This window comes from Oryzias latipes, chromosome 14, assembly GCF_002234675.1.
Source record: "Oryzias latipes chromosome 14, ASM223467v1".
Taxonomy (NCBI): Eukaryota; Metazoa; Chordata; class Actinopteri; order Beloniformes; family Adrianichthyidae; genus Oryzias; species Oryzias latipes.
The window spans coordinates 16,236,179-16,259,430 of NC_019872.2; the positions used below are offsets into that span (position 1 = coordinate 16,236,179).

The 23,252-nt window shown below is 42.0% G+C and overlaps 2 protein-coding genes across 6 annotated transcripts in view; one reads left to right on the plus strand and one right to left on the minus strand.

The window, feature by feature from the left end:
- The first annotated feature begins 2,273 nt into the window (after window positions 1–2,273).
- On the plus strand, window positions 2,274–12,662 carry LOC101169478 (rho GTPase-activating protein 35). 2 transcript variants are annotated; one of them, XM_023962296.1, is made up of 7 exons: window positions 2,274–2,533; window positions 4,785–8,679; window positions 8,798–8,939; window positions 9,439–9,516; window positions 9,689–9,820; window positions 9,987–10,092; window positions 10,191–12,662. In XM_023962296.1, the coding sequence occupies exons 2-7, from the start codon at window positions 4,960–4,962 to the stop codon at window positions 10,600–10,602; spliced, it is 4,590 nt and encodes a 1,529-aa protein (XP_023818064.1). In that variant the 5' UTR covers window positions 2,274–2,533; window positions 4,785–4,959; the 3' UTR covers window positions 10,603–12,662. The 2 variants fall into 2 exon arrangements, with proteins under 2 accessions (XP_023818064.1, XP_023818063.1); XM_023962295.1 differs by lacking the exon at window positions 2,274–2,533 and adding an exon at window positions 2,556–3,197.
- A 3,360-nt stretch (window positions 12,663–16,022) lies between these two features.
- Window positions 16,023–23,252, minus strand: part of LOC101169724 (Down syndrome cell adhesion molecule-like protein 1 homolog) — a 62,320-nt gene continuing 55,090 nt past the window's right edge. For 2 of the 4 annotated variants that reach the window (XM_020708963.2, XM_020708962.2), the window contains exons 25-33: window positions 22,918–23,106; window positions 21,819–22,106; window positions 21,560–21,715; window positions 21,450–21,480; window positions 21,254–21,372; window positions 21,008–21,160; window positions 19,814–20,014; window positions 19,406–19,717; window positions 16,023–19,297 (exon numbers count right to left, since the gene is read on the minus strand). In XM_020708963.2, the coding sequence (XP_020564622.1) occupies window positions 18,864–19,297; window positions 19,406–19,717; window positions 19,814–20,014; window positions 21,008–21,160; window positions 21,254–21,372; window positions 21,450–21,480; window positions 21,560–21,715; window positions 21,819–22,106; window positions 22,918–23,106 (1,883 nt within the window). In that variant the 3' untranslated portion in view covers window positions 16,023–18,863. Of the gene's footprint in view, window positions 19,298–19,405; window positions 19,718–19,813; window positions 20,015–21,007; window positions 21,164–21,253; window positions 21,373–21,449; window positions 21,481–21,559; window positions 21,716–21,818; window positions 22,107–22,917; window positions 23,107–23,252 lie in introns of all 4 variants that reach the window. The other 2 variants (XM_011483622.3, XM_020708961.2) reach the window with 1 other exon arrangement.

The window sequence follows — 23,252 nt, forward strand, 5'->3', positions numbered from 1 at the left end:
AAAGAAAACACTGACACTATCTGTGACTGAGAGATAAATATGGCCGCTCTAATCAAATGCATGACATAGACAACTAAGAGGTTTTGTTACAAACTTTCTGTCTGGTTTCACACTTTGGAAAATACAAAATTAGCTTCAAAAAGAAATCTAAATGTGTTAAATTCTGAAAAATATATTTTCATAATTCCCTTTTTTCTGCATGTATGTTTATTCTTTTTTATTTTAGGCTTAACAATAGCTCATTTGATGCTCACATTGGCAATTTGAGAGAGTGAGTTTTCTTTTAAACTTTATAAATGTCCTCCATGAGAAAAATGCCACAAGATTAAATACCAAAAACACAAGTTTAATCATTTTTTAACTGCTGGGATGACATTATACGGCAAACCTAAACATTTAATATACTCTTTGTTATCTTGGATTTGGCGTTCTGTATCATCCAGATTGCTTTTTAACACTAGAAAGCTCTACGGAAGTAAGAAATCCTTTATAAAAACTGCTGAGTTTGCCTTTTTATTGTGTCCTTCATATTACTCTTTTACTTTTTCTTAGTGGTATACAGTTGTAAACAATAATCTTTTCTATATTTTAAGTCAATTGAAACCTAAAAAGTAATTGAAAGGTGTTTGGGTCTTCTAAACCTCCTCTATTTGCATATTGTTTCCTTGGTACAGATGCCATTTCCTACCTATTGTCTGCCTGTGCTCAGCTCCCTTAGCGCCCATCTGTTGTCCCTTTCACCCCGTTCTAACCTCTGCCGCCTCTTATCCCCCCAGATCCCCGTTACACCACAAAGACTCCTTTATAAACTAACCCAAGGGTAAAACAAACCCCTGCGAGGCAGCAAGCACAGGGAAAGCAGCTTTTAAAGGTTTCAGAAGCTCAGAAATAAAGGAAAGGAGTTTTACTCAAGTTAGAAAAAAAACAATAACATGACATAAATTTTTGATTTAATGTACTATATGACAATAATGTAAACCCCTTGTAGAATTTCTGTGAAAATATTGAACAAACACCTATGTATTGTGGTAGATTTCCAGGCTTAGTGCTCGGCCTAGTGGCAGCTCCATCAACTACACTAAAATGTTTCCAGTTATTTAGAAGAAATGGATTACAGCGGCGTCCACAGTCAGACCCAATGAACTTGATGAGTGCTGCTGAGCACAAATGCTCTAATTAATCAAAGTCCAAGTGTAACATTCTTCTCACAAACAGTAGAAAAATGTCAAATGTGCTTACCTTGTCGTCTGAGTGAGAAGCAAGACTGAAATCTTACAAAACTTGAGGTCGCTGAATCAAAAAATAGTTAAAGAAGGTACTTTAAACCGTCTTTGGCAGTGAGAAAACATGGAGAAATGAAACACTTGGTGTAACTAACAAATACCAATTCCCTTACGGTCTGTGAATCCAGCAGGAGGCAGCAACACTAACTTTAATTGTAATCAGATATGATGCTGATGACTGACCTGTCAAAGGCTTGGTGCTAGATTGGATCTGCTCTGCTACCAGACCCAGCCCAGCCTAAACATGCTCACCAATCACACTGCAGCATTTCCTGATCTGGTCCACCAACATGCAGGTCAAAGCTGCAGATACATATGTTAGCTTTAAATTGTTCAGTGGACATGCTGACTCAATGGTCTTTTATTGTTTTTTGCTATGAATGTGCATACACATATGAGATAAATAAAAACTACTGCATTTACTTAAGTTGGAAATGTCCACATCCTCCTAAAAATTAAGAGCAGAGAGAATTTTTTTTTCTTTTTTCGTTCATTGTGTCTATAATGACTTAAGACTTTAAGACTTACAGTCCATACCAAAAATATTGGTAACATTGCAGCCATATGTTCATGTGTTTAAACTGGTTTTGTTTGAAGAAAATAGAAAAGCAAGAAAAAAAATCTTCTAAAAAATATGTTTTTTCAAAAGACTGGAATATTCAAATTTTGGATATTAGTTAGTAAAGTGTGTTAAATAAATACATAAATAAATAAATAAGGAGCACAAACTCACAACTTCCACTTTGATGCACACAAGTAAAAAAATAATTTGATAAGTTGAGTGAAAATAATGGCATCTAAGTGCATATTAATTACCTGATTTACAGAGCATTTCAGATGTCAGCTGCTCTCCTTTTTTTCAAACGTTTATCAGAAACTTGTGGTTAAAGTAAACAAAAGTGGGAAAGTGGGAAATAGCAGTGGAAAACCTTTGGCCCCACAACCTTTGGTCCCACAATGAGGGCCCCTGCTGTACAGGACAGGAGCAGGAGCCAAGGACTGTTGACATTTTCCTTGGAGCCACTTTGTTTTTAATCATCCCACACATTTCCAATACATTTACATCCACTGTGGCAGAAATCCTGAAGTGTGGTCCGGACAGAAAATGCAGGTTTTGCTGGTGACAGGGGCGTTCCAGCTTTGAACAAGCTCTCGTGGATGTGGAATCGATTACTTTGGAGTGTGGAGCCCGCAGAGGCAGCAGTGTGCTGCTGAGCTGACCTGCTGCAGTTGTGTGAGGGCGCCGCTGGGTGAGTCCCTCTCTCCGTTGCTTGTGTCTCCACAGCTCCCTTTTCCCAAAGAAAAGAAGAGGAGATCTCGGTCCAGGGAGGAGGGCCGCCGCCATTATCGGGGAAAGCTGACAGAATCGCCACTTCCAGAGGCGCTATCGTGTGGTAAAGAGAGTGGGACACGGAGGTTTTCTGCTCACATTTGGAAGGAAACGGCACGGAGTGCGCAAAGGAGCGGACTGTTGTCTGGCGTGCGCGGCTGGCCCAGCGTTATTATGTCGGCACAACAATGGACAGAATAATTATTGCAAAAGCAACGTGGTAACCACAGAGGAAGACGACTTTCCTCAAATTAAACGCCCGATTTTCGCCTGAGACAAAGCCCTGAAAGCGCATATCCCGGATCGGGCTATTGTTCGTCTTTGTTTTCTTTTTTTTTTATGTTTTTTTTTAAAATTCCTTTCCCTCCGATGTTTAATTTGAACCAAAACTGTCTTAAACACGGGGAACCGGACGGAGGGGATTTAATTCCGATTCGCTGGATTGGTCCTGATCGCGGGGGGATCTGGTAAAAGTTCCGACCCATGCTGGATTCTGCGGCGTTTGCTTGTGCACATCAGGCGGCGGCGAGGGCTGCGGCAAACGCTGGCCCTGACAGATGCGAGAGGAGAAAGGCAATGCGATGGTATGTATGTATGCGTGTGTGAGCGTCCTCTCTTTGTCACCGCGTCCACACCAGCGGGAAGGGTCGATTGCATGATTTGGTTTATTTTAGAGGGGGAGGCAGGTCATCCCGGGTCCTGGCGCTGCAGCTTCATTATGTAGACCGCAGGCCCGGCGTGGTCAGCCCCGCTCTGCACCCACTAGTTCACTAGTAATCCTCTGCCCAGCAGAAACGGCGGTGCGTTCACGCCTGGAAGCGGGTCACAGGTCTGCAGGGGTTGGGTTTTTGCTGGTGGCGGTGCGTCCAGGACGCACGGGCTCCTTGTTTGTGCCGCACTGTTATCAGGCCTAGCTCAGCTGAGACCTCGCATGGTTTGTGCTGACCCTGTCTGAGCCCTTCCCTCCAGTGAAAGTAAGTGCACCGCAGATTCCCAGCGCAATCATCTTAACCCAAAGCCTGGAGTGCATCTTCTCTGGCCGGATGTTTGACTGTCTGCAGCAGATCGTTAAGGAGGGGTTGTATACCCTTTAAAGAAAAAGAAAAAAATGTCTGACATGTTTTAGTCAAGAGAACAAAAGCATGCTTTTCAAACGTCCCTGTACAGCTGTGTTTGGAGCAGGGAGTTTTAAAGCGTGCAGACATCCTTTCTGCATGAGCCGAGGCGTGCCACATTTGATGTTGCATCTTTGTGCTGTATACCTTGGAGCTGTAACAAAAGGTGGTAAATAGGTACATATATAGGGAGGAGGAATTGGGATTTTGATCTGACATGTGACCAAATCATTTTAAGCCAAAACTCCTCCTTAAAAATGTACATTTTCAGACTTTAGTGGCCTTAAAAAAGTCACACATTTGTTTGATTTTTTTTATTTTTGGTGCTGGTTTTTACCCCATTTTCCCTCAGAAGAAAATATAGGGCTTTTAAAGGAAAAATGTAATTTGAAAACTAAATTTTTGAGTCATTCTGTTTTTAAGTCCTTCTGGGTTTAAATTAAAAACAAAACAAAGCCATTTCAAATACTTTCACCAATAGATCAACTGATATGATATCAAAAGCTCAAATTCTGAAATATTTCCTTTAAATAAATTCATATTTTGATCTTTGATGTTAAGTTCTCTGTCTTTAGGTCAAATGTGAAAATCTAATGAACATTTTTGCTCATAAGCTGACATTTATGTAAAATGACAGCTTTTTCCTCTTTGTGTAAAATGTTATGACTGTTGTTATTTTTAGTTTTGCATTCATTTTGGTTACAGTTTTTTCAAAATTGTTCAACCCAAAGCAAACTATTGATCTCTTTGTAGTATATTATTTTAGCTGGAAGGCCTAACACAGTCAATTCAAAAAACAACATAATTTTCCCTCTAAATACTATAATTTTAAATCTCTGCCTGTAAATATTGTATTTAGTATTATATTTTTATTCACATAACCCTGATTATGTGGTGTTTTTGAACAATGATTCTAAATAAGGTGTTTCTTTTGTTAATTTTCTGATCATTGAAGACCATCTTTTTATTTTCAGTAATCATGTATTCATATTTTTGACATCCATTTATTTATTCAACTTCCCTGACTTTTATTTTGCCTTTTTTTGTTTTTTACAGGATCTAATTCTTCAAAGGAATGAGTGAAAGGACCTAACGCTCCTGTTGTCTTTTTTAACTGAAGCCAAGCAGAAGACAGAGCCATCAGATCTCCTGTGTTGATCAGCCACTTTATGGACAAACATCTACTCCTTTATACAGTGCCTGTTTGTGGCAGGATGTGCCTCAGAAGGTTATGATGGCGAAAAAGCAAGATGCTCGATCGCCCATTTACAACCTTGTTGTGGTGGGTTTGTCAGGAACAGAGAAGGAAAAGGGGCAGTGTGGGGTTGGCAAATCCTGTCTGTGTAATAGGTTTGTCCGGCCGAGTGCAGATGATTTCTACCTGGACCACACGTCGGTGCTGAGCACCAGTGACTTTGGAGGCAGAGTGGTTAATAATGACCACTTTCTGTTTTGGGGGGAAGTTTCCCGTGTCCTGGAGGAAGGGCCCGAGTGCAGGATGCATGTTGTGGAACAAACTGAGTTTATTGATGACCAGACATTTCAGCCTCACCGTAGCACTGCTATGCAGCCCTATATCAAACGAGCAGCTGCAACCAAGCTGGCTTCAGCAGAGAAGCTCATGTACTTCTGTACAGACCAGCTGGGGCTGGAGCAGGACTTTGAGCAGAAGCAAATGCCAGAAGGCAAGTTGCAGGTCGATGGCTTCCTGCTTTGTGTTGACGTGAGCCGGGGCATGAACCGTAACTTTGACGATCAGCTGAAATTTGTCACAAATCTGTATGGTCAACTTAGCAAAACTAAGAAGCCGATCGTCCTGGTCCTTACCAAATGTGATGAAGGAGTGGAACGCTACATCAAAGATGCACACACCTTTGCTATCACGAAGAAAAGTCTGCCGGTAGTTGAGACATCTGCTCGCTCAAACATAAATGTTGACCTCGCCTTCCTCACTTTGGCTCAGCTCATTGATAAAAGCAGGGGAAAGCCGAAGATCATTCCCTATTTCGAAGCCTTGAAGCTCCAGAGTCAGCAGATAGCTTCCGCCAAGGATCGCTATGAATGGTTAATTAACCGTATTGTAAAAAATCACAATGAAAGCTGGTTAAATACAAGTCGGCGTATGAACAATTCCCCAGAGTACAAGGAATATGTCTTTTTGGAGGGAACAGCTAAGTGCAAAAAGCTTTTTCAGCAGCATGTGTACCGTCTGAAGCAGGAGCACATTGAGAGGCGTCGCAAAATATACTTGAGCACTCTTCCCCTAGCACTTAGTTCTTTGGTGCCAGATCTAGATGAGATAGATCAACTAAGCTGGTCTGGGGTGCAAAAAGTGTTGGAGTCAAAACAACACTTTGCCCACTGGTTTGTTGTTTTGGAAGATTCGCCGTGGGAGGACACGTCTCACATCGACAACATGGAAGATGAGCGGATCCCCTCAGACCTACTGGAAACCGCCGAAGCAGAGGATATATTCAATTCCCACCTGGAACATTTGCGAAATGAGTGCAGGCGGGCAGAGATAAGGCAAGAGTTCAAACAGAAATTATCCTCCTCACCCTTTGTCACTCCGGGTAAGCCCTGGGAGGAGGCTCGCAGTTTTATCATGAACGAAGAGTTCTATCAATGGCTTGAGGAGACCGAGTATTTAGACCTTTACAATCGCCATCAGAAAGACATCATTGACCGAGCTAAAGAAGACTTCCAAGAACTTTTGCTCGAATACTCTGAGCTTTTTTATGAACTTGAAGTGGATGCCAAGCCAAGTAAGGAGAAAATGGGTGCAATTCAGGAGGTTTTGGGGGAGGAACAGAGATTCAAGGCGCTACAGAAGCTTCCTGCTGAAAGAGATGCCCTCGTGTTGAAGCATATCCACTTTGTCTATCATCCCACCAAGGAAACGTGCCCCAGCAGTCCTCACTGTGGAGACTCCAAGATCGAGCAGCTTCTCGCCACACGTTTCCCCACGTGTTATCCCTTTTTTGATGTTAAAGCTCACATTGGGGACACTAAGGCTGACAGAATTAACCTCGTCATACTTGGAAAAGATGGACTGGCGAGAGAATTTGCCAATGAGATTAGGACCCTCTGCACAAACGATGACTGGTATGTTTTAGATGGAAAGATGTACGAGTTGACACTTCGCCCTATCGAGGGAAACGTCCGTCTTCCGGTTAATTCTTTTCACACCCCTACTTTCACCCCTCATGGATGTCTATGTCTGTATAACTCAAAAGAGTCCCTGTCTTATGTTGTCGAAAGCCTTGAGCGTCTCAGGGAATCGACTCTTGGTCGAAGGGACAGCCAACTGGCGCAGTTGCCAACGTTTCTTCTTTTGGTCACCAAAAGAGGTGTAGGATCATATGTAGACATTGGTGGAGATACTGCCTTAAACCTAATCACACAGGGACAGCAGTGTGCAAGGAGACTGCAATGTAGCTTTTTAGACCCAGCCTCCCCTGGAATGGGCTACGGTCATAACATCAATGAGAACCAAATTAACCAGGTGCTGAGGGGCCTTCTGGATATTAGGAGGAGCACAACCTTTAGTAGCAGTTCCCCACCTCTCCTCACTGAGCCTCCAGGTGTCAGAGACCCTTCACATCACCCAGCCCAAGAGCCTGACCTTCGCATTGTCATGTGCATAATGTGTGGAGATCCCTATGACAATGAACAACTCCTTTCCCCCTTCCTAACGCATCAGCACTGCAGGCCAATGTCAAATAGTGGCACCTCTGTCTTGCTGGAGCAGACAGTTGGTGGACATAAGTTGGCTATAGAGCTTTCTCTACTTTCATACCATGCTTCCTTTAGTCTGAGAAAGAGCAGGTTAGTGCATGGCTATATTGCTGTGTACTCTGTCTGCAGGAAGGCCTCACTAGAGACGCTGTGTGCATTTTTGTGTGAGGTTCAAGACATCATCCCCATTCAGCTGTTGGCTGTAGGAGACAGTCAGGCAGAGCTCAGTGACAGTGACTATGCATGTGAACAGCTCATTCAAGGGGAGGAGTTGGCTCACGAGATTGAGGCGCGCTTCAATACCCTGATTTGTGGATCTGGTGGAGTGGTTGGAGGCCTGCACAGGATAGAGATGTTCCATCCATTTTTCACTGAAGTTATGGAGAAGCGGAACATTGTTGAGGCCACACACATGTATGATAACGTTGCTGAAGCGTGCACCTATGAAAATGTCTACTCCCCACGCTGCAGTTCTCCAAGCCCTGTCACCATGTTCATGGACTCAGAGGATGATGTTGATCCCTCTCCCCCATACTATGATGGAACACTTTCTTCCCATGGCGGGGGATACAACTTGCCTGACTTGGATTCAAGTGACATCTCTGTCATCTCTGATATTAGGGACTTTGAGAACAAGCTCAATAACAAAATGCCCCCTCAAGTGAGAACCAAACCAGGGGTCACCTTTGACTTCCGGAAGGTGAGCCGAAGCCCATACATTGATACACTAGGTCATCGTCGCTCTCTCCCCTCTGCTGTTACATGGGTGCCTGGTGGGGATGTTGGTTATGATCCTTCAGACTATGCTGAACCCATCGATGCTGTTTGCAAACCTCGTCCCAGCAACGAAGAGATCATCTACTCAGTTCCACATGACAGCACTCAAGGCAAAATCATTACCATACGCAACTCCAACAGGATGCACTCTAACGGAAATGGCTCAGATAGTGAAGCAGACAACAGCTCTCTGGAGCGCCGAAGGAAGTTTTCTGCTATTGGAGTAAAGCCTCGCCTGTACCGGGATCGCTCCAAGCGCCTTGGCAAGTTCAGCAGCTTCCGTACGAGCTTCATAGGTAGCGATGATGAGATGGGAGCTCTTCCGAAGTGCAAAGAAGATGACTTTGGGACCTTGAAAAGTGACAGTCTTGTAAATGAGGAGAGTGAGGACCCAAAGAAGAGGAACATTCTGAAGAGCCTCAGACGAACAGCCAAGGTACTTCTGTCAATAAACACACACACATTTTTTTAATTTCCTTTCATTTTTGGAATTAAAAAAAAACCTTTATGTCACAATATTTGACAATAATTTCCCTCATCTTATCTTTTACTAGAAAACAAGACCAAAACCCCGCCCTGCTATTCCTAAGCCCATTGAAAGCTGTTACTTTGGAGTCCCTCTGGCAAATGTGGTGTCCCCAGACAGACCTATCCCACTCTTCATCGAGAAGTGTGTCAGGTTCATTGAGACAACCGGTGAGTCGTTTTATTAACTGTGACAAAGGATAAAAGCCCACTCAGATCGACAAAATTGTGGCTAAAGCTTCACTATGGAAAATTCAATGTCTCTTAAAATTGTTTTCGTGTTAAAAATTGTAATATATTATTTTTGTGTGTGATCACATAAGTATACAGGAATGACTGTCGTAACCATAACGACCTCCTTCAGTTTTTAAATTCTAATAAAAGTTTACTTTAACATAAAACAAAAAAAAATTTCTTTATAAATGTATTGCTACTTCATTAAAGTTTAAGATTATACTAAATTTGAAATGGAAATAATTGGTACTTTTAGTTGTCACTGGGTTGTTACTGTACAATATTTCTTCACCTGAACATGCTAATGGCATGTGCCTGGGCTTAAAACTGTATTGTGTGTTAGCAGAGGGCCTAATAAAATATTTTTTCTTTCCATGTTTCCCCAATGTCCTCCCACCTCTGCCTCCTCGCCTCCCCTGTGCTCCCTTCCCCTCAGGCCTGAACACAGAGGGTTTGTACCGCGTAAGCGGCAACAAGTCAGAGATGGAAAGCATGCAAAGGCAGTTTGAACAGGGTGGGTTGCTCCTTTGATTCAGTCATTTGACGTGTTATTATGTGATGCTTCGTCACAGCATAAACAACAGAGCCACGATAAGCAGTTGACGCTTGGATTCTAATGACAAAAAGGGCTGTTTGTCTAATTTTCTTCCATCATCCCTTTAAATCTGTCCTTTTTTTCTGTGCAGACCACGGATTAGACCTGGTGGAGAAAGATTTCTCCATAAACACTGTGGCTGGAGCTCTGAAGAGCTTCTGCTCAGAGCTGCCTGAGCCCCTGGTGCCTTGTGCTCTGCAGGTGGAGCTCCTGGACGCTTTCAGTAAGCAAACACAGCTGGGAGAGAAGGGCCATTACCACAAGATGAAAAGATTGTTTTTAGGGGGAGAAGAGTGTTAGAAAGGTTCTCCCAGATTGACGGTAGACTTGTTTTTGTCCTGCCTGTGTTTGTGAAACCTTAATAATGATGGATAATTCTGTCTTTGAAGAAATCAATGACCGCGAACAGAGGCTGTATACCATGAAGGATGTCCTGAGGAAGTTCCCCAAGGAGAATTACGATCTCTTCAGATATGTAGTGAGCCACTTAAACAAGTAAGTTTGCGCTACAAAACTCAGTTGTAGCTCCTGATTGTTTTGTGTTCACTTCGTGTTGAGAAAGTTCACGCTGGTGTGCTCTTGTGTTTTCCCAGGGTGAGCCAGCTGAGTAGGCTGAACTTGATGACCAGTGAAAACTTGTCCATCTGTTTTTGGCCCACCCTCATGAGGCCGGACTTCACCACCATGGACGCTCTGACTGCCACCCGCACCTACCAGACAATCATCGAGACCTTCATCCACCAGTGTGCTTTCTTCTTCTACAACCAGCCCCTCATCGACTCCCCCACCGGGCTGGGAGGCCTCCCCGCCTCTCCCACCACCACGCTCAGCGGTGGCTCTGCCTACTCGTGTTACCGCTCCTCTCCTCCCCACACGGCTGCACACTTCAGCCCCCTGCAGCAGTCTCCCACCACCACCCCGCAGTCCCCCCTGCAGTCCCTGCTCCCCCCCCTGCACCAGCACCCCCACTCCCACCACTCCCCCGCTGAACAGGAGACACTGTGAGAGACAATAAAACACGAGGATGCTGGTCCTTATCACAGAGGAAGAAATTCATGCCTTCACGATGGACAACTTCAGACTGAACTCTAAACTGCTGTTTGTATTCATACGTATCTGGAACGGAAGCATCATCCAATTGGCTGATGGGATCAAAAGTGGGAGACGGGAATCACTGTTTGTCTGTAAACCGCAAGCTGGAAGAGTTGATTTGTCGCACCACATTTCTATCATGTAGAACTTGTTGTTTTTCTTTATGAAAGTACTGCCACTGGATTGATGGATCTGTCCTCAGTAGGTCCTTTAGGCAGCAGCTTGCTCCACAGTAGCAGAGGTTCCTCTCAGTCCACCTTTTTGGATTTCCTCCTGCTGGCTCCACTTGGAGTCGGTGTGAGGAGGGCCGGAAAGGCGGGCGGTGGTAACACATCCAGGGATGCACTTTACTGATCACTGTTGATTTTTTCTCTCTGAAGGCTTTTTTTCAGCATACTGTTCTTCTTTTCTTTCATTGGGAGTTTTTAACTTCACCGCTCAAACAGCCATACCCATTGCCTCGACAGAGCTCTGGTCGATCAAATTATGTTTACATCTTTTTTTTTCTTTCTTTCTATCTGCAAACCATTCTGAAGCACTTTCGGATAGTGTAATGTTAAAAATGAAGAAATGCCACAATGATTAATGGTCCATATTGCTTTTTTTTAGTGCTTGAATGTGGCAACAAAGCAGCCTTGTAAAGCAAGATCCTTTTTGTAAAAAACAGTCTTTTAATTTGAAGCAGGCGGTCCATTATAGGCTAATGGGAAACCTGATTCTGCTTATGTTTTTCATACATCAAGCCAAGAAAAAGGAAAAATAAGAAAAGAACAAGAAATATACAAAAAAAAGTTTGTCTTTTTAGCCGTTTGTTGATCAGAGTGGATGTTTAGGGACTTTTAATTAGGCCATTGTATCGTCAGAGAAAACTTTGCCTGCCTGCCATCAGTAAAGGAGAAACCTTTTGAATGTGTAACTAAGTCATACCTTAATGAATTTACATAACCATCCAGAAACCATGGAAACCAAACGCTTGAAACCTGATAGGTCAGTGGATGTGTTGCTGTGGCTGTCTATCAGACTGAGCTCTTTGTATTCATGTAATATTAAGAACCTTTAACTCTGAAAGTTTTGTCCTCTCCGTGTGTTGTTACCGCTGGAGCTGCTATCCGATACGTTAACGAACAGAAGTAAAATTTTTGCGGAAACGCGTTCAGGATGCACCACTGGCTGCTTACAAGCTTTCGTTTATTCCGTCTGTGCTGGTAAATTAGTTTCCCTTTTCAAGAAGCAGCACTTTTTTTGTGGCAGCACTACTAATGAAGGCCTGTTTCACTTCCAGGAGGAAGTAATGTTCTTTTAATGACTGAAAAAAAATATGGACAAATATGTTTACAAGGTCTGGATTGTGACTTTTGTGGTTTTTAACAACAAATGGGTTGTATTGGAATTTGGGATCACCGGTTACTGGTACCCTTGGAATGGGATCCTGTTGAGACTGAAAAAATAAAGGCCCTTTAAAGCCGCTCCACATTAGAAGTCGTAACTGAAAGGCTGTTGCCGAATCCGCACAAGCAGCTGCTCTACTCCCACACGATACCAGGGAGCACACCTACTGCAGCACCTGTGACAAGCCCTCTGTAATGGTTATCTGTATATTGGGAACGCCACCCTTTAGTCGATGGTAGAAAACGTTTCTAATGTGTATTTCAATGACTGAAAGTCCATTTTTACAATTTTTGTGAATGGTTTAAGGCCATTTGAGTTTAGTGCATGATTAAAATGAAAAAAAAGTTTAAAAAAATAAAAAAGAAACACTTGAAGGGAGGATTAGAGCCCCTTACTGTTTTTAATTGATGAAACTAGTACAAGAACAGACAAATAATAATGAGACATAGCAAAACACGTGAAAGATTCTGTACTGTGCACCAGGAGGAAACCATGCCTGACTGAGAATAGTGTTTGAAGATGAAGGCCTTATGTGAACTGTACATTAGTTAATAAATTACATCTTGTAAAATTGTCCAGTTTTATAACCTGTGTGTTTTGTGTTGATTGGCATTTTTTGCTGTGGATAATTTCAAATTTACAGATGGAAATTAATAACTTGGTAAGAAATTAGATATTTTATTGATTAAAAATGGCAAATGAAGGAAGAACAAGTACTTAAGAAATGAAGACATAATAGATACTTCCATAATGGATACTGCCAGTGTGGCATTAGAGACGAAGACGGATAATTCTTTTAGTCTTAATCAGTTTTTTCAGACAGTTTGAAAAGCTTTCTTTTTATTACTGCTGTTCATTTCAGAACTGCAGGGCAGAAAACACAAAAGCAATAAATAATTTATTGATTTACTGATAACATCATGCATTTCCTGTCCTGCGTTTGGCTTTTGTCACTCTATGCATATCATTTATATACTTTTCTCGACCTTTACATTACTAAGTTTGAGTACTGTGTAAAGTCTTGCTCAGCAAATTCTGAAGATTCTCACAGCGTTGCGTTAACATGTGCTCAGGGAACCTGGTTACTCGAGAAAAACCTGCTTATAGGAGAGAAATAAGCTTCGATGTGGTAACCAGCTACCTCTGCTACCCCATCAGCAGGAGCTTCATCCAGCTACTTTTCTTGTTTTCAAATGAGGTGCCGAGTGTCTTGTTAATGTGCTATTTGATAAAACTGATTTCCCTGGAAGAAATCTGTCTTTAAAAATCATGTTTTTCAAATCCTCATGTCTTACTTGGGAAACCATTTTCTGATTCACGTTTCATTTCAAAAATTGGTCATTCAGGACAGCTAAGTAAAGGCAAATTATTAAGAACCTGATGCAAAGGTGGCCACACAGTTTGGTCCTGGTTGATGATGTTTTTTACTTGTGCTGCCATGACAGAAAAAGATTACAGAATGGATTGCTTCAGTATGACAGTTTCATTCATACCTGGCCAACTGAAGCCACCCCACACCATAACACTACCACCACCAGAGGCTGCTCACAGTCAGTACCAGCAAATATTCCTCCACATGCCTATACTTTGCCTACATAATTTACAGAAGCTGATATATCTGCTTTTTCCTTTAATCTGTGTTTTTAATCTTTAATTCAGATATTTTCACAGCTGCAGGTGGTTTAGTCGTCCCAGCTGGAAGGCCCTGGCTCAAATCTAAGCTGGAACATTTTTATATGGATTTTGATTGTTCTCCTCATGCATGTCCTCCAGACACCTTTCCATGGTGCAAAGGCATGTTTCACAGGAAAATTAAAGATTATAAATTGTCCTTTGTGTGTGAGCGTGTGTTGTTGTCCCTTGCAACCTGTCCAGGGTGCGCCCCACCCAACAGTTGCTGGATGTCTCCAGCATCCCTATGACCTTGTACAGGAATAAGCAGACAAACTGATGATTAGATTTTATACTTTGAGTTTCTAAGAAGCCTTCTGTAAGTAGTTGTCTTCATTTTGTTTTGTAATCTGGTGATGTCCAACAACGTGACGCTTCTGAAACGAAGCCACATATTTTTTCATGATCAAAGGAAAGCTTCAAACATGCACGTCTCTGTGGATGTGGAAGCTCTCTTGAGCATCAGCCTGGCTTCCAGAACTGCTGGTGTTTATTAAACTCTGCTGCACTTTCTCCACTGAAAGCTCTGAACCGTCTGCTCGGTTAAAACTACAACTTGACCCCTTTTAACTGAAGGAGCTGCAGTTTTGATGCAGGGCTTCTGTGACTCTGACAGGCATACATTATTCACTGCATATCCGTCATGAGTGACTGCGCTCCCGTGAGAGCTGGAGGATTCACGCGTCATTGACTTGTTACGCCCTCTTGTGGCGGAACATACGCACTGCTAAATTCACACAGACCTTCAGTTTTAAAGAGACATTTCTTACATTTAAAACTCTGGAAAAAAATATTCAATAACATTACGCATAAGTATAAAGAACTTATTCTTTAAAATTACAACAAGCCAAGTAATAGTAAATGATGTTTGAATTTTTCGAGTTATTCTATGATCAAACTAAAATGGCAAAAAGGAAGTAGTATCATGGTAAAATATATGGGGAAAAACGCAATGCACACTTCATATTTATTTTTCTGTGCTTTAGTTCCCTTATAGCTCAGCTTTCATTCTTAGTTGTGATTCCAGTTGCTCTGTAACAGTTTCTCATCATGTCACACAGTTTCTGTCCTTAACCCTTGTGCTATCTTAGTTGACCCCACCCTTGCATTGACGTGTTCTCCCTACCATGACAAAGGTGGATAAAGGTGAAAAGGATTTCTTGTAATCCATGGACACCAGTGAAGATCACAAATTAGTGAAGAAAAAAGGTTCAGAGCACTATCTAGTGGGTCTAGATGACCCAACTCCCGATGTTAAAGTGCCTAGGATAGCACAAGGGTTAAAAGTGGGTTTGCAGAGACCTCAGATCTTTGGCACATTAGTTCGTTATTGTAAGGAACTCAGCAGCTCCACATCGCCATGGAGTTTTGCTAACTCATTGCAGCTTCTTGTGGAAAAAAGATGCTAATCAGCCTTCATAGAGGCAGGAATCTTTTAATAATTGCATAGTGCAGGTCAATAGAATGACAATTGCAGAGAAAGACAGGGAGAACGCATCTATATTTTGCTTACTTGTTTTTTTTTCCATTGTAAATGATGTCTCAGACTGTTTTTATAATGCAGCAAGGTTTTCTTCAGCATTTGTTCTTTTTTTGCAATTGTTTCCCATATTAGATTTGATTGATACAATTATGTATTGCACATGTTTTCATTTTATGAATTACACTGGAAAAAATGTCCTTATCAAAACAAGTTGAAAAATCTGGACTACAAGATGTCTTCCGTTGTAGTAAATGAACAACTCTGCCAATGGAACTAGGGAAATTTGTCTTGTAATTTTGAAATAACTATAAACACTCATATTTACGTATTTTGTTTGAAAATTAGAAATGTAATATTCTAAAATAAGTTTGTATTGCTAAAACAAGTTTTATATCTTCAGAGTAGATACATTTAAATACATTCAGATTATTTTTCCTCAAAAAATATCCCTTTGTAACCCTTGTGCTATCCTAGGCACTTTAACATTTGGAGTTGGGTCATCTAGACCCACTAGACAGTGCGCTGAACCTTTTTTCTTCAATGATTTGTGATCTTCACTGGTGTCCATGGATAACATGAAATCTTTCCACCTTTATCCACCTTTGTCATGGTAGGGAGAACACGTCAATGTAAGGATCGGGTCATCTGGACCCCATAAGATAGCACAAGGGTTAAGACAACAGACATAATATCCTTATTTTTATCCTTGTTAGGTTACTTCCCAAAATAAATGAATTACTTTCAAAAGAACACTAAGAAACTCTTTTTAATGAGAGAAAAATCAGAGAAGTCCCCATTTATGAAAGATAGCTTTATTGCACAAGGTGTTAGAATGAACTTTTTAGTCTTTGCTTTCTTTTTTTCATAGAAAATGTACCTTTGAACACAAGCAATTGCTGTAAAAAGCAACTCAAAGAAGTGTTTGGGTTACCCTCAACATTGTTGTTTTTTTGTTTTTGTTTTTTTGTTATTTTTGATTTTCAGACATCTTTTTCCATCAAAATTTCCCTTTTAGCAGGCATGCAATGACTGAGGATGAGTAAAATACAAAAGAATTATAATAAAAAAGTAAACAGGACAAACGACAACATCAAACGACTTAAAAAAAACAGAATAAAAATTCAACAAATTCGTATCAAAACATGAGGGGAAAGAAAAGTGTTAATATTTTAATATTTAAATCTTGATGCCGGTTAGAAATTTGACAGTGGGACACGTTTGACCCTGACTCGCCCCCCGGGTTATTCTGACGAAAATAGCTCTTCATACAAAACTGTGTTTTATGTACAAAGCTTAATCTACAAACACTGATGTAGGTACAGATGGTGGGTCTGGTGTGGTTAGGGACGTGTGTGAATTTTTATTTCAATTTGGCTGAATGTGGGACAATGATAGGAGCCAAAATTCTTCAGGTTCCATTCCAGTATATATACAGTAAGAGGTTTGATGGCCCAGAGAGCTACGGGTCCTTGATTTTACTCAGTGGAACGATACAGGCCACAGAGCTGTTTGAAAATGAGTGGGACACCTCCCTGAACAAATTGTTATAATTTAAGAAACTAGCAGATTCCCCTCTCCCCCCAAAAAGAAACAATCAAATGGATAAAGAAATGCAGATCACAAAACACTATTATGGGATGCTCTAAAAGCAGCCATTCCAATAGGTTTTTGTGTCAGTGTACAACAGCTCAAAGGGCTATGAAGTTAGAGAGTCAGGACATTTACAGTACTTCAGACAGGACGATGATAAAGATATCAATTCAGTGAACGTTATAGCATTTTTTTAAGTGAACTCCCTGACATATAATACTCTCCATGTTAAATTATTTGACCTTCATTCACATCATGATTGGCATTCCTTCAGCTGGTTAACTCTTTGTCCCAAAGGTTGGCTTGTGGCACAGTTCACTAATACTAACCACCGAGAAGGCCGTGTCACACAGCCATTACGTACATTTTGCTTATATTGCACAGATGGAAATTGATCATACGTGGAAAAAGCTTGACACGTTGTAGTCTTCACGTGAAATTTTCTTAGATGTATCACAAATGAACCACGTTAAAACCACGGAAGAAGTACGAATAAACTACGCAAAAAAACACGTTTTGTGTGATTGTTGCGCTGTTTATATGCAATTCGTTAGTAAATCGTGTGTCCATTATATCATTTAAATGTGATATTTGTGCCACATACGCGATATAAGTTGTACATTGGTGGTACATGTGTAAAAATTCTGCTAGTCATACGTGGAACGGTCAGGAAAAGCCACAAATTTGCATATTGCAAAAATCTCGCACAATTGCGTAAGATTCATGTAGTAATTGCGTATGCTAAAACTGCATAATTTTTCAACCGACCAAAAATTTTGAAAGCTCAAAACCGAATTCCCGTAAAAACCTGCCGGCTGAAACCCTCGACGGACATCTGTGCACATCGACGAATGACGAACGCAAGAAACACTAAAGAATTATGAATATTATGCAAGTATCATAAAAAACTGAAATTTTATACCTGAACAATGCAAAAAAAAAAAGTTATGTACTAGCTGTGTGACATAGCCTTAAGCAACCACTGCAGCAGGGGATCCTCTGAGAATCGGCTTTCATCTGAGCTAAAACTTTAAAAGTGAAACACTGAAGAGGCCACACTCTCCCTTGCAGGTCTGTGCATGGCCTAACAGACATGGCTGACCTTGAGTCAGAACAAGCAAACACTCACAACTCATACAACCGTCCAACCCAGGGACGCGCTGTTCTGCTCTTCTCTCAACATACAACAGATTATCCTGTATTTATATTTTTAAAAATTTTTCTTTTTTAAATCTTAATCATTGAGCGATTGTCTGCTTCGTAAAATTTGAACATTAAGAGTAAATTGCTGCATATGCTACCACACTATTGTAGTACATAAAATTTATAATTTTCCTCATCATGTCACGTACAAGTCAATAATATACCTACATAGAAATATATATCTTTATAATACCAAATATTCTCTGTTTGTCGTATGAGAAATTACAGCTGGTTCGGTGGGGTTGGGATGGCTTCGGTCAAGACACCGTTCTGCTGCTCTGTGGTTTGTGGAGAATATTGACAACTTTTGGAGTCTTGTGAAAAGAGAGCAATAGTTTTGGACATAAAGAGACACAAAGGAGTCGACATACAGCGAGAATAGAGAACTAAACTTGAAGTCTTGCAAATTGATAATAATGAAGCATGGAGGACAGCATGTGTGTGTTTATGAGAAACATAATGGCCGCACAGCTTCATACTGGCTATTGTAGTCTTCATTATGAACACAGAGGTCCTCAAATATCATTTGTTTTTTTCCCCCAAATGAAAGCAGAAATCCCTTCCTGCTTTAGTTTGCCGGGCCTCTCCTGCAAGAAGTGAGTGGAGCTGAGCACCAGCCTGCTGGAACTGTTAGTAGGAGTTAGTAGTTCTTAGAAAGAGTCCCACGTGAGTATGAAAAGAAGGGTTAGCTGGGTCTTTGTGGTGGGAGTGCCTCTCCCAAGGAAAGCTCGGGGCAGGTCACCATCAGTTTGGTTTCAAGAAAGAAGGCTCTGTGCCCATTCTGGCCCAGACTCATCAGACGAGCCGGCTGAAGCAGCAGTCTGTGCCGGAAGGTGGGCTACACAAGTGTGTATGACTTGGAGTAAGCCCCCACACTCTGTTTTTGCAGTCTCCCCAGTGCAGAGGAGCTACTTTCCAGCAGCGAGTCTCTGGAGCCCCCCACCTTGTTACTGTTGGAGGGGTTGCTGCCCGTGCTGGAGGTGGAAGCTGTCGCTGCATTGTTGGAGCTGGGCATGGTGAGAGTCCTCTGGGGCAAGGTGGCAGTGCCCGAGCTTGCACCCAAACTGCCCAGCCCAGAATGGCCCAGTGTCAGGGTCTGCTGCTTGGAAGGGTCTAGAGTCTTGTGGCGGCCCTGGGTGTGATACGCCCGCTGCGCCAGGCTGCGGATCGAGGCTTCCCGTGGAGGTACTGCAGGGCAAGGGTCATGGAGCTCCCCTTGCTTTCGGAAAAACGGGTCTGTCTTCATGTAGAGGGGTAAATTACAGAATTCACCTGTGGAGGGGAACAGAGCAGAAAAATCACATTTTCCCTCTGTGAGTCAAAGTCCAAGAAAAGACAAGTTCTCGAAGCCTCCTCTCCTGTCCCTCATGTCAAACTTACTTTTGTTGGCGCGGTGGGGGATGGGCACAGCCACGTTTTTACCACGGTCGTAGTCCTGCGGTTTGGGCGGCGAGGCAGTAAAGCGGCAGATGCCTGGTTCAGACGGCGTGCTGAGGGAGGTCATGCTGTCTGCCGGGTCGTTGGTACCTGTGGTCATTTGGTCGGACGAGCTGTCAGAGATGAAACATTCCGTGATGGTAAATTTGGCGTGCTGCAGGTGCTCCTCTAGCTTGGCGTGTTCGTAGGCTCTCGCCAGCTCCTCATAGGTGGACGAGGCGCTCTCTGTGGACACCATACTGTTCCGCCCTTTATCTGGAAAGAAAGATTCCAAAAGCACTTTTAAAAAATAATTTCTGAGAAAAAAATGACCTGTAAATTGAGGTATTTTAAGGTTTGGCATCAACACACCTGTGTCTTGGGAAAGACTGGCGCTGTAGCTGTCGCTCTCTGTGGCTGTAATTCCATGGGAGCCCATCGTTCGCCAGTCTGAGGTCAGAGTTCGTGCCGAGGCCGTGGAATGGCTCTGAGTCGGTCGGCTCAGGGTCCACTGGCTGGAATATCTGTTCCTGGAGCTGTGAGCTGACTTTATGCTTTTCCTGGACACGGGGTCTGAGAAAGAAACAGCATCATTGTTTCAGAGACATCTATGTGCTAATGTTTGCACTGAGCTGCATGATAAATGTATAAAGCTGCATTCATACTGAGTACATGTTCTTGTACGCGCATTTAGCTCATAGTGTGCACAATGGATGAGCAGGGAGGGGCTTTTACTAGCGCATGTCTGGAAGAGGATTGGGGTGAAATGTGAAAGCGGTGCAAATCTAGTGAATCTTCCTCCAGGCTTTTTTTTCACAGCTCTATTCTGGTGTCATAGAATTCCAGCCGGGCACAAACCGCAACTATTATTTTCTCTTCCATCATCAATTTTTAAAAGGTTGATTCCTCCATGAATAAAAAGAGTTGCATCCATACATCACTACCAAATCAGAGTCCTTGATTGGTTAAACTTGACCTGGCTTTCAATGAGCGTTCAAAGGCCGCAATTTTGAACAAAGAGTCCGAAAATGGTTGTGGCAACCCAGAAGTTCAAAACAAGCATTTGCATCGACTTTTCATTGGAAGAGGCCGCACGTTGCAGAGGGCAGCGTGAACGCAGCTTGAGAGTCACACTTCTTTGATTATTTCTTTGAAAAAAAAGCCAAAACTGAGAGCTTCTTATTTCAACATTTGTTGACGTTTTAAAAGTTTTAGGCTTGGAAACAACAAATGCGACATTCAGAGGTGTTTTAGCTTTTAAAGTGTCAGATCTTCGAAACATTTTGCTGCAAAATGCAACATAATGCAAAGTTTTAATCTAAAGCTACTGTCTGCATACGTTGCTGAGTTGAAGAAGCGACACTCACCATGTTTCAAAGTTACTGTTAGAAACTGTACATCTAAATACATTAATTTAACAGTTTAAACTCTCTATAGAAAAACATCAATATTTTCAAACTGCATTAGCCTCAAATGAAGCCATTTCCTTTGCATCCATCAGCCATTTTAAATAACTGTGATATTCAGAGTACAAGTGCTTTACTTGAGAAGTAAAGACAAACATACTCGTTCCAGGACGGATGTCTGACATGTCAATAAGAGGCCCCGAGTTCTGGATGAGGGCTTGATGGTGCAGAGAGACGCCTGTGCAGAAGTTCTGTGGATTCACCGATTGGCTAAACTCCGTGTCCGTCACCGGCACTGCAGCCTTGTCCTCTCCTGCTGAAGGCACACATGCAGAAAACCCAGTTCAGACGTGTGCTATATCAGGTAACTGACACCAACAAGAGTGGTTGGTGTTTTTGAACATGCCTATCTGCTTGATGCCCTCCTTGTCTTCAATGAGCAGCTGAACTCGTGGGATGTCTATATGGAGCCTCGGGCCCTGGGGGGGGCCCTTCACAGGCGTGTCAATGCTGCGGTTGTTTTTGCTGCAAACACAGAGATTTATTTATTTATAAATCAGGTGATTTACTTTAAAAGCATTAAAAAGTTGGCTATCCCTTACCTGATCAGCATTTCAGCCAGGCTCTTGGCATCTACAGGAAGACGACATCTCTGTCAGACTTTAACAAAAAAAATGTCCTCATGACTAGAGGCCAATTTTCTGTTCCTCACCTCGGAGCCGTTTCAGCCTCTTCTCCTTACGTTTCTTGCGGATAATAAAAAGCAGAGCGACGCCTATGGTAACTAGAATGACAGGAGAGCCGATGGAGAACAGCTTCTTCACGTCGTCGCCCTCTCCACGGGCAGATTTAATAGGAGGGATGGTACCTTAGGGTTGATGAACAGCAGAAAAAGAGAGGCATCATCACTTAAAAAAAAAAAAGGACAAAAGTAGACAAGGACTCAAAAGAAAACAGTGAGTTTTACTCACTGCCGTCATAGTCTGTTGTGGCAAACTGGGAGGTCTGGTTGCCGCAGCCCGCGCTGTTGCAGGCCTTCATCTTCAGCTCGTACCACGTAGCCTCACGAAGCTCACTGAGGAACAGCTGAGAGGTGGAATTGGCTTTGAGGCTCTGCCACGCCCACGTGCCTTTGGGCCGAAAGTCAAGCATCAGATCTGTGATGGGACAGCCGCCGCTGGTCCAACCCTGCAGATTTAGTCCTGCATGGGTGGAGTTAATGTGAGTGAGGAGGGGCTGGTCCTTGTTAAACACCGGTTCTGGGAACAGATCAAAACAATAATGAAAAAAGTTAGAAGAATAATCAACCAAAATTTACACTATTTTCTTGACTAAAAATGATTTATTATGTATAATTTAGTTCAAGTGCAACATCTTTTCCCTGTGTTTAAAAATGAATCCGTCATAGTTAACATTTTTATAGAGGTACAACTGCCATCTCAGCAAGTTGTTAATGCCAGTTACCTATAAATACATGTGTTTCATCAGAGATCACATGACTACCAATCTATATCTTTGAAAACAAAAGTATGTCTACGCACAAAGGCAAAAATGTTGACACATCCTTTACAAAAGATTCATAAAAACATTCTTATAATAGATCATTTGATCATTTGAAGCATAATACTCAGAATTTTATTCATTATTTGAAAAGTTTTATTTGATTTTCCTTTCCGTACTGGAAATATGAGCAGAACCAAAAGAGGTGAAAGAAAAAAGAGTGACCTAATTTTCCTAAGTTCCTAACAAAGAATCTTCTACTGGTCAAAGTTTAAAAGAGAACGTTAAGGAACAACTGCAGCAGCCTTCATCAAAAACTCAAACAGGTAAACAATAGTTTTCAACAACTAGATTAAAAAATAAGTAGGCTAAAGTTTAAATGAATAAAATAAATCACTGCTAATACTTGAGATCAACTAAAATTGTGTCAATTTTATTGTATTTTATTTTTTCCCCCCTGAATCATCAAAGCAGACTTAGAAAGGAACAGCAACATTTTAACAGTTTGTGTGGCTTCAGAAATTAGATTTCTTGGTGACCTGAAAGAAGATGCCGCTTCAACCAGCTCACCTCTCCCGTGCGTCTTGGCCTCAATGATCTCACTGATGCGTCCGGAGCCCACGCTGTTCTTGGCAGCCAGCTTGACTTTGTACCACGTTCCACAGCGGAGATTGTCCAGCCTGAAGGAGCGCTCCGTAGAGCTGATGAACACATCCCTCCATTCCTCTGTGTTGTCCACAGAATACTGCAGCACAAACCCTGCAGAAACAGACGGCTTTTGATAAACTCACACTACAGCTGTTTCTGGGTGAAACATACATCTGAAGAACACCAGGGGGCAGCAGTTAGCTATGATTTTAAAAAGTCAGAGAACTGATTTAAAAGAAAAACTTTTTTTAAGACAC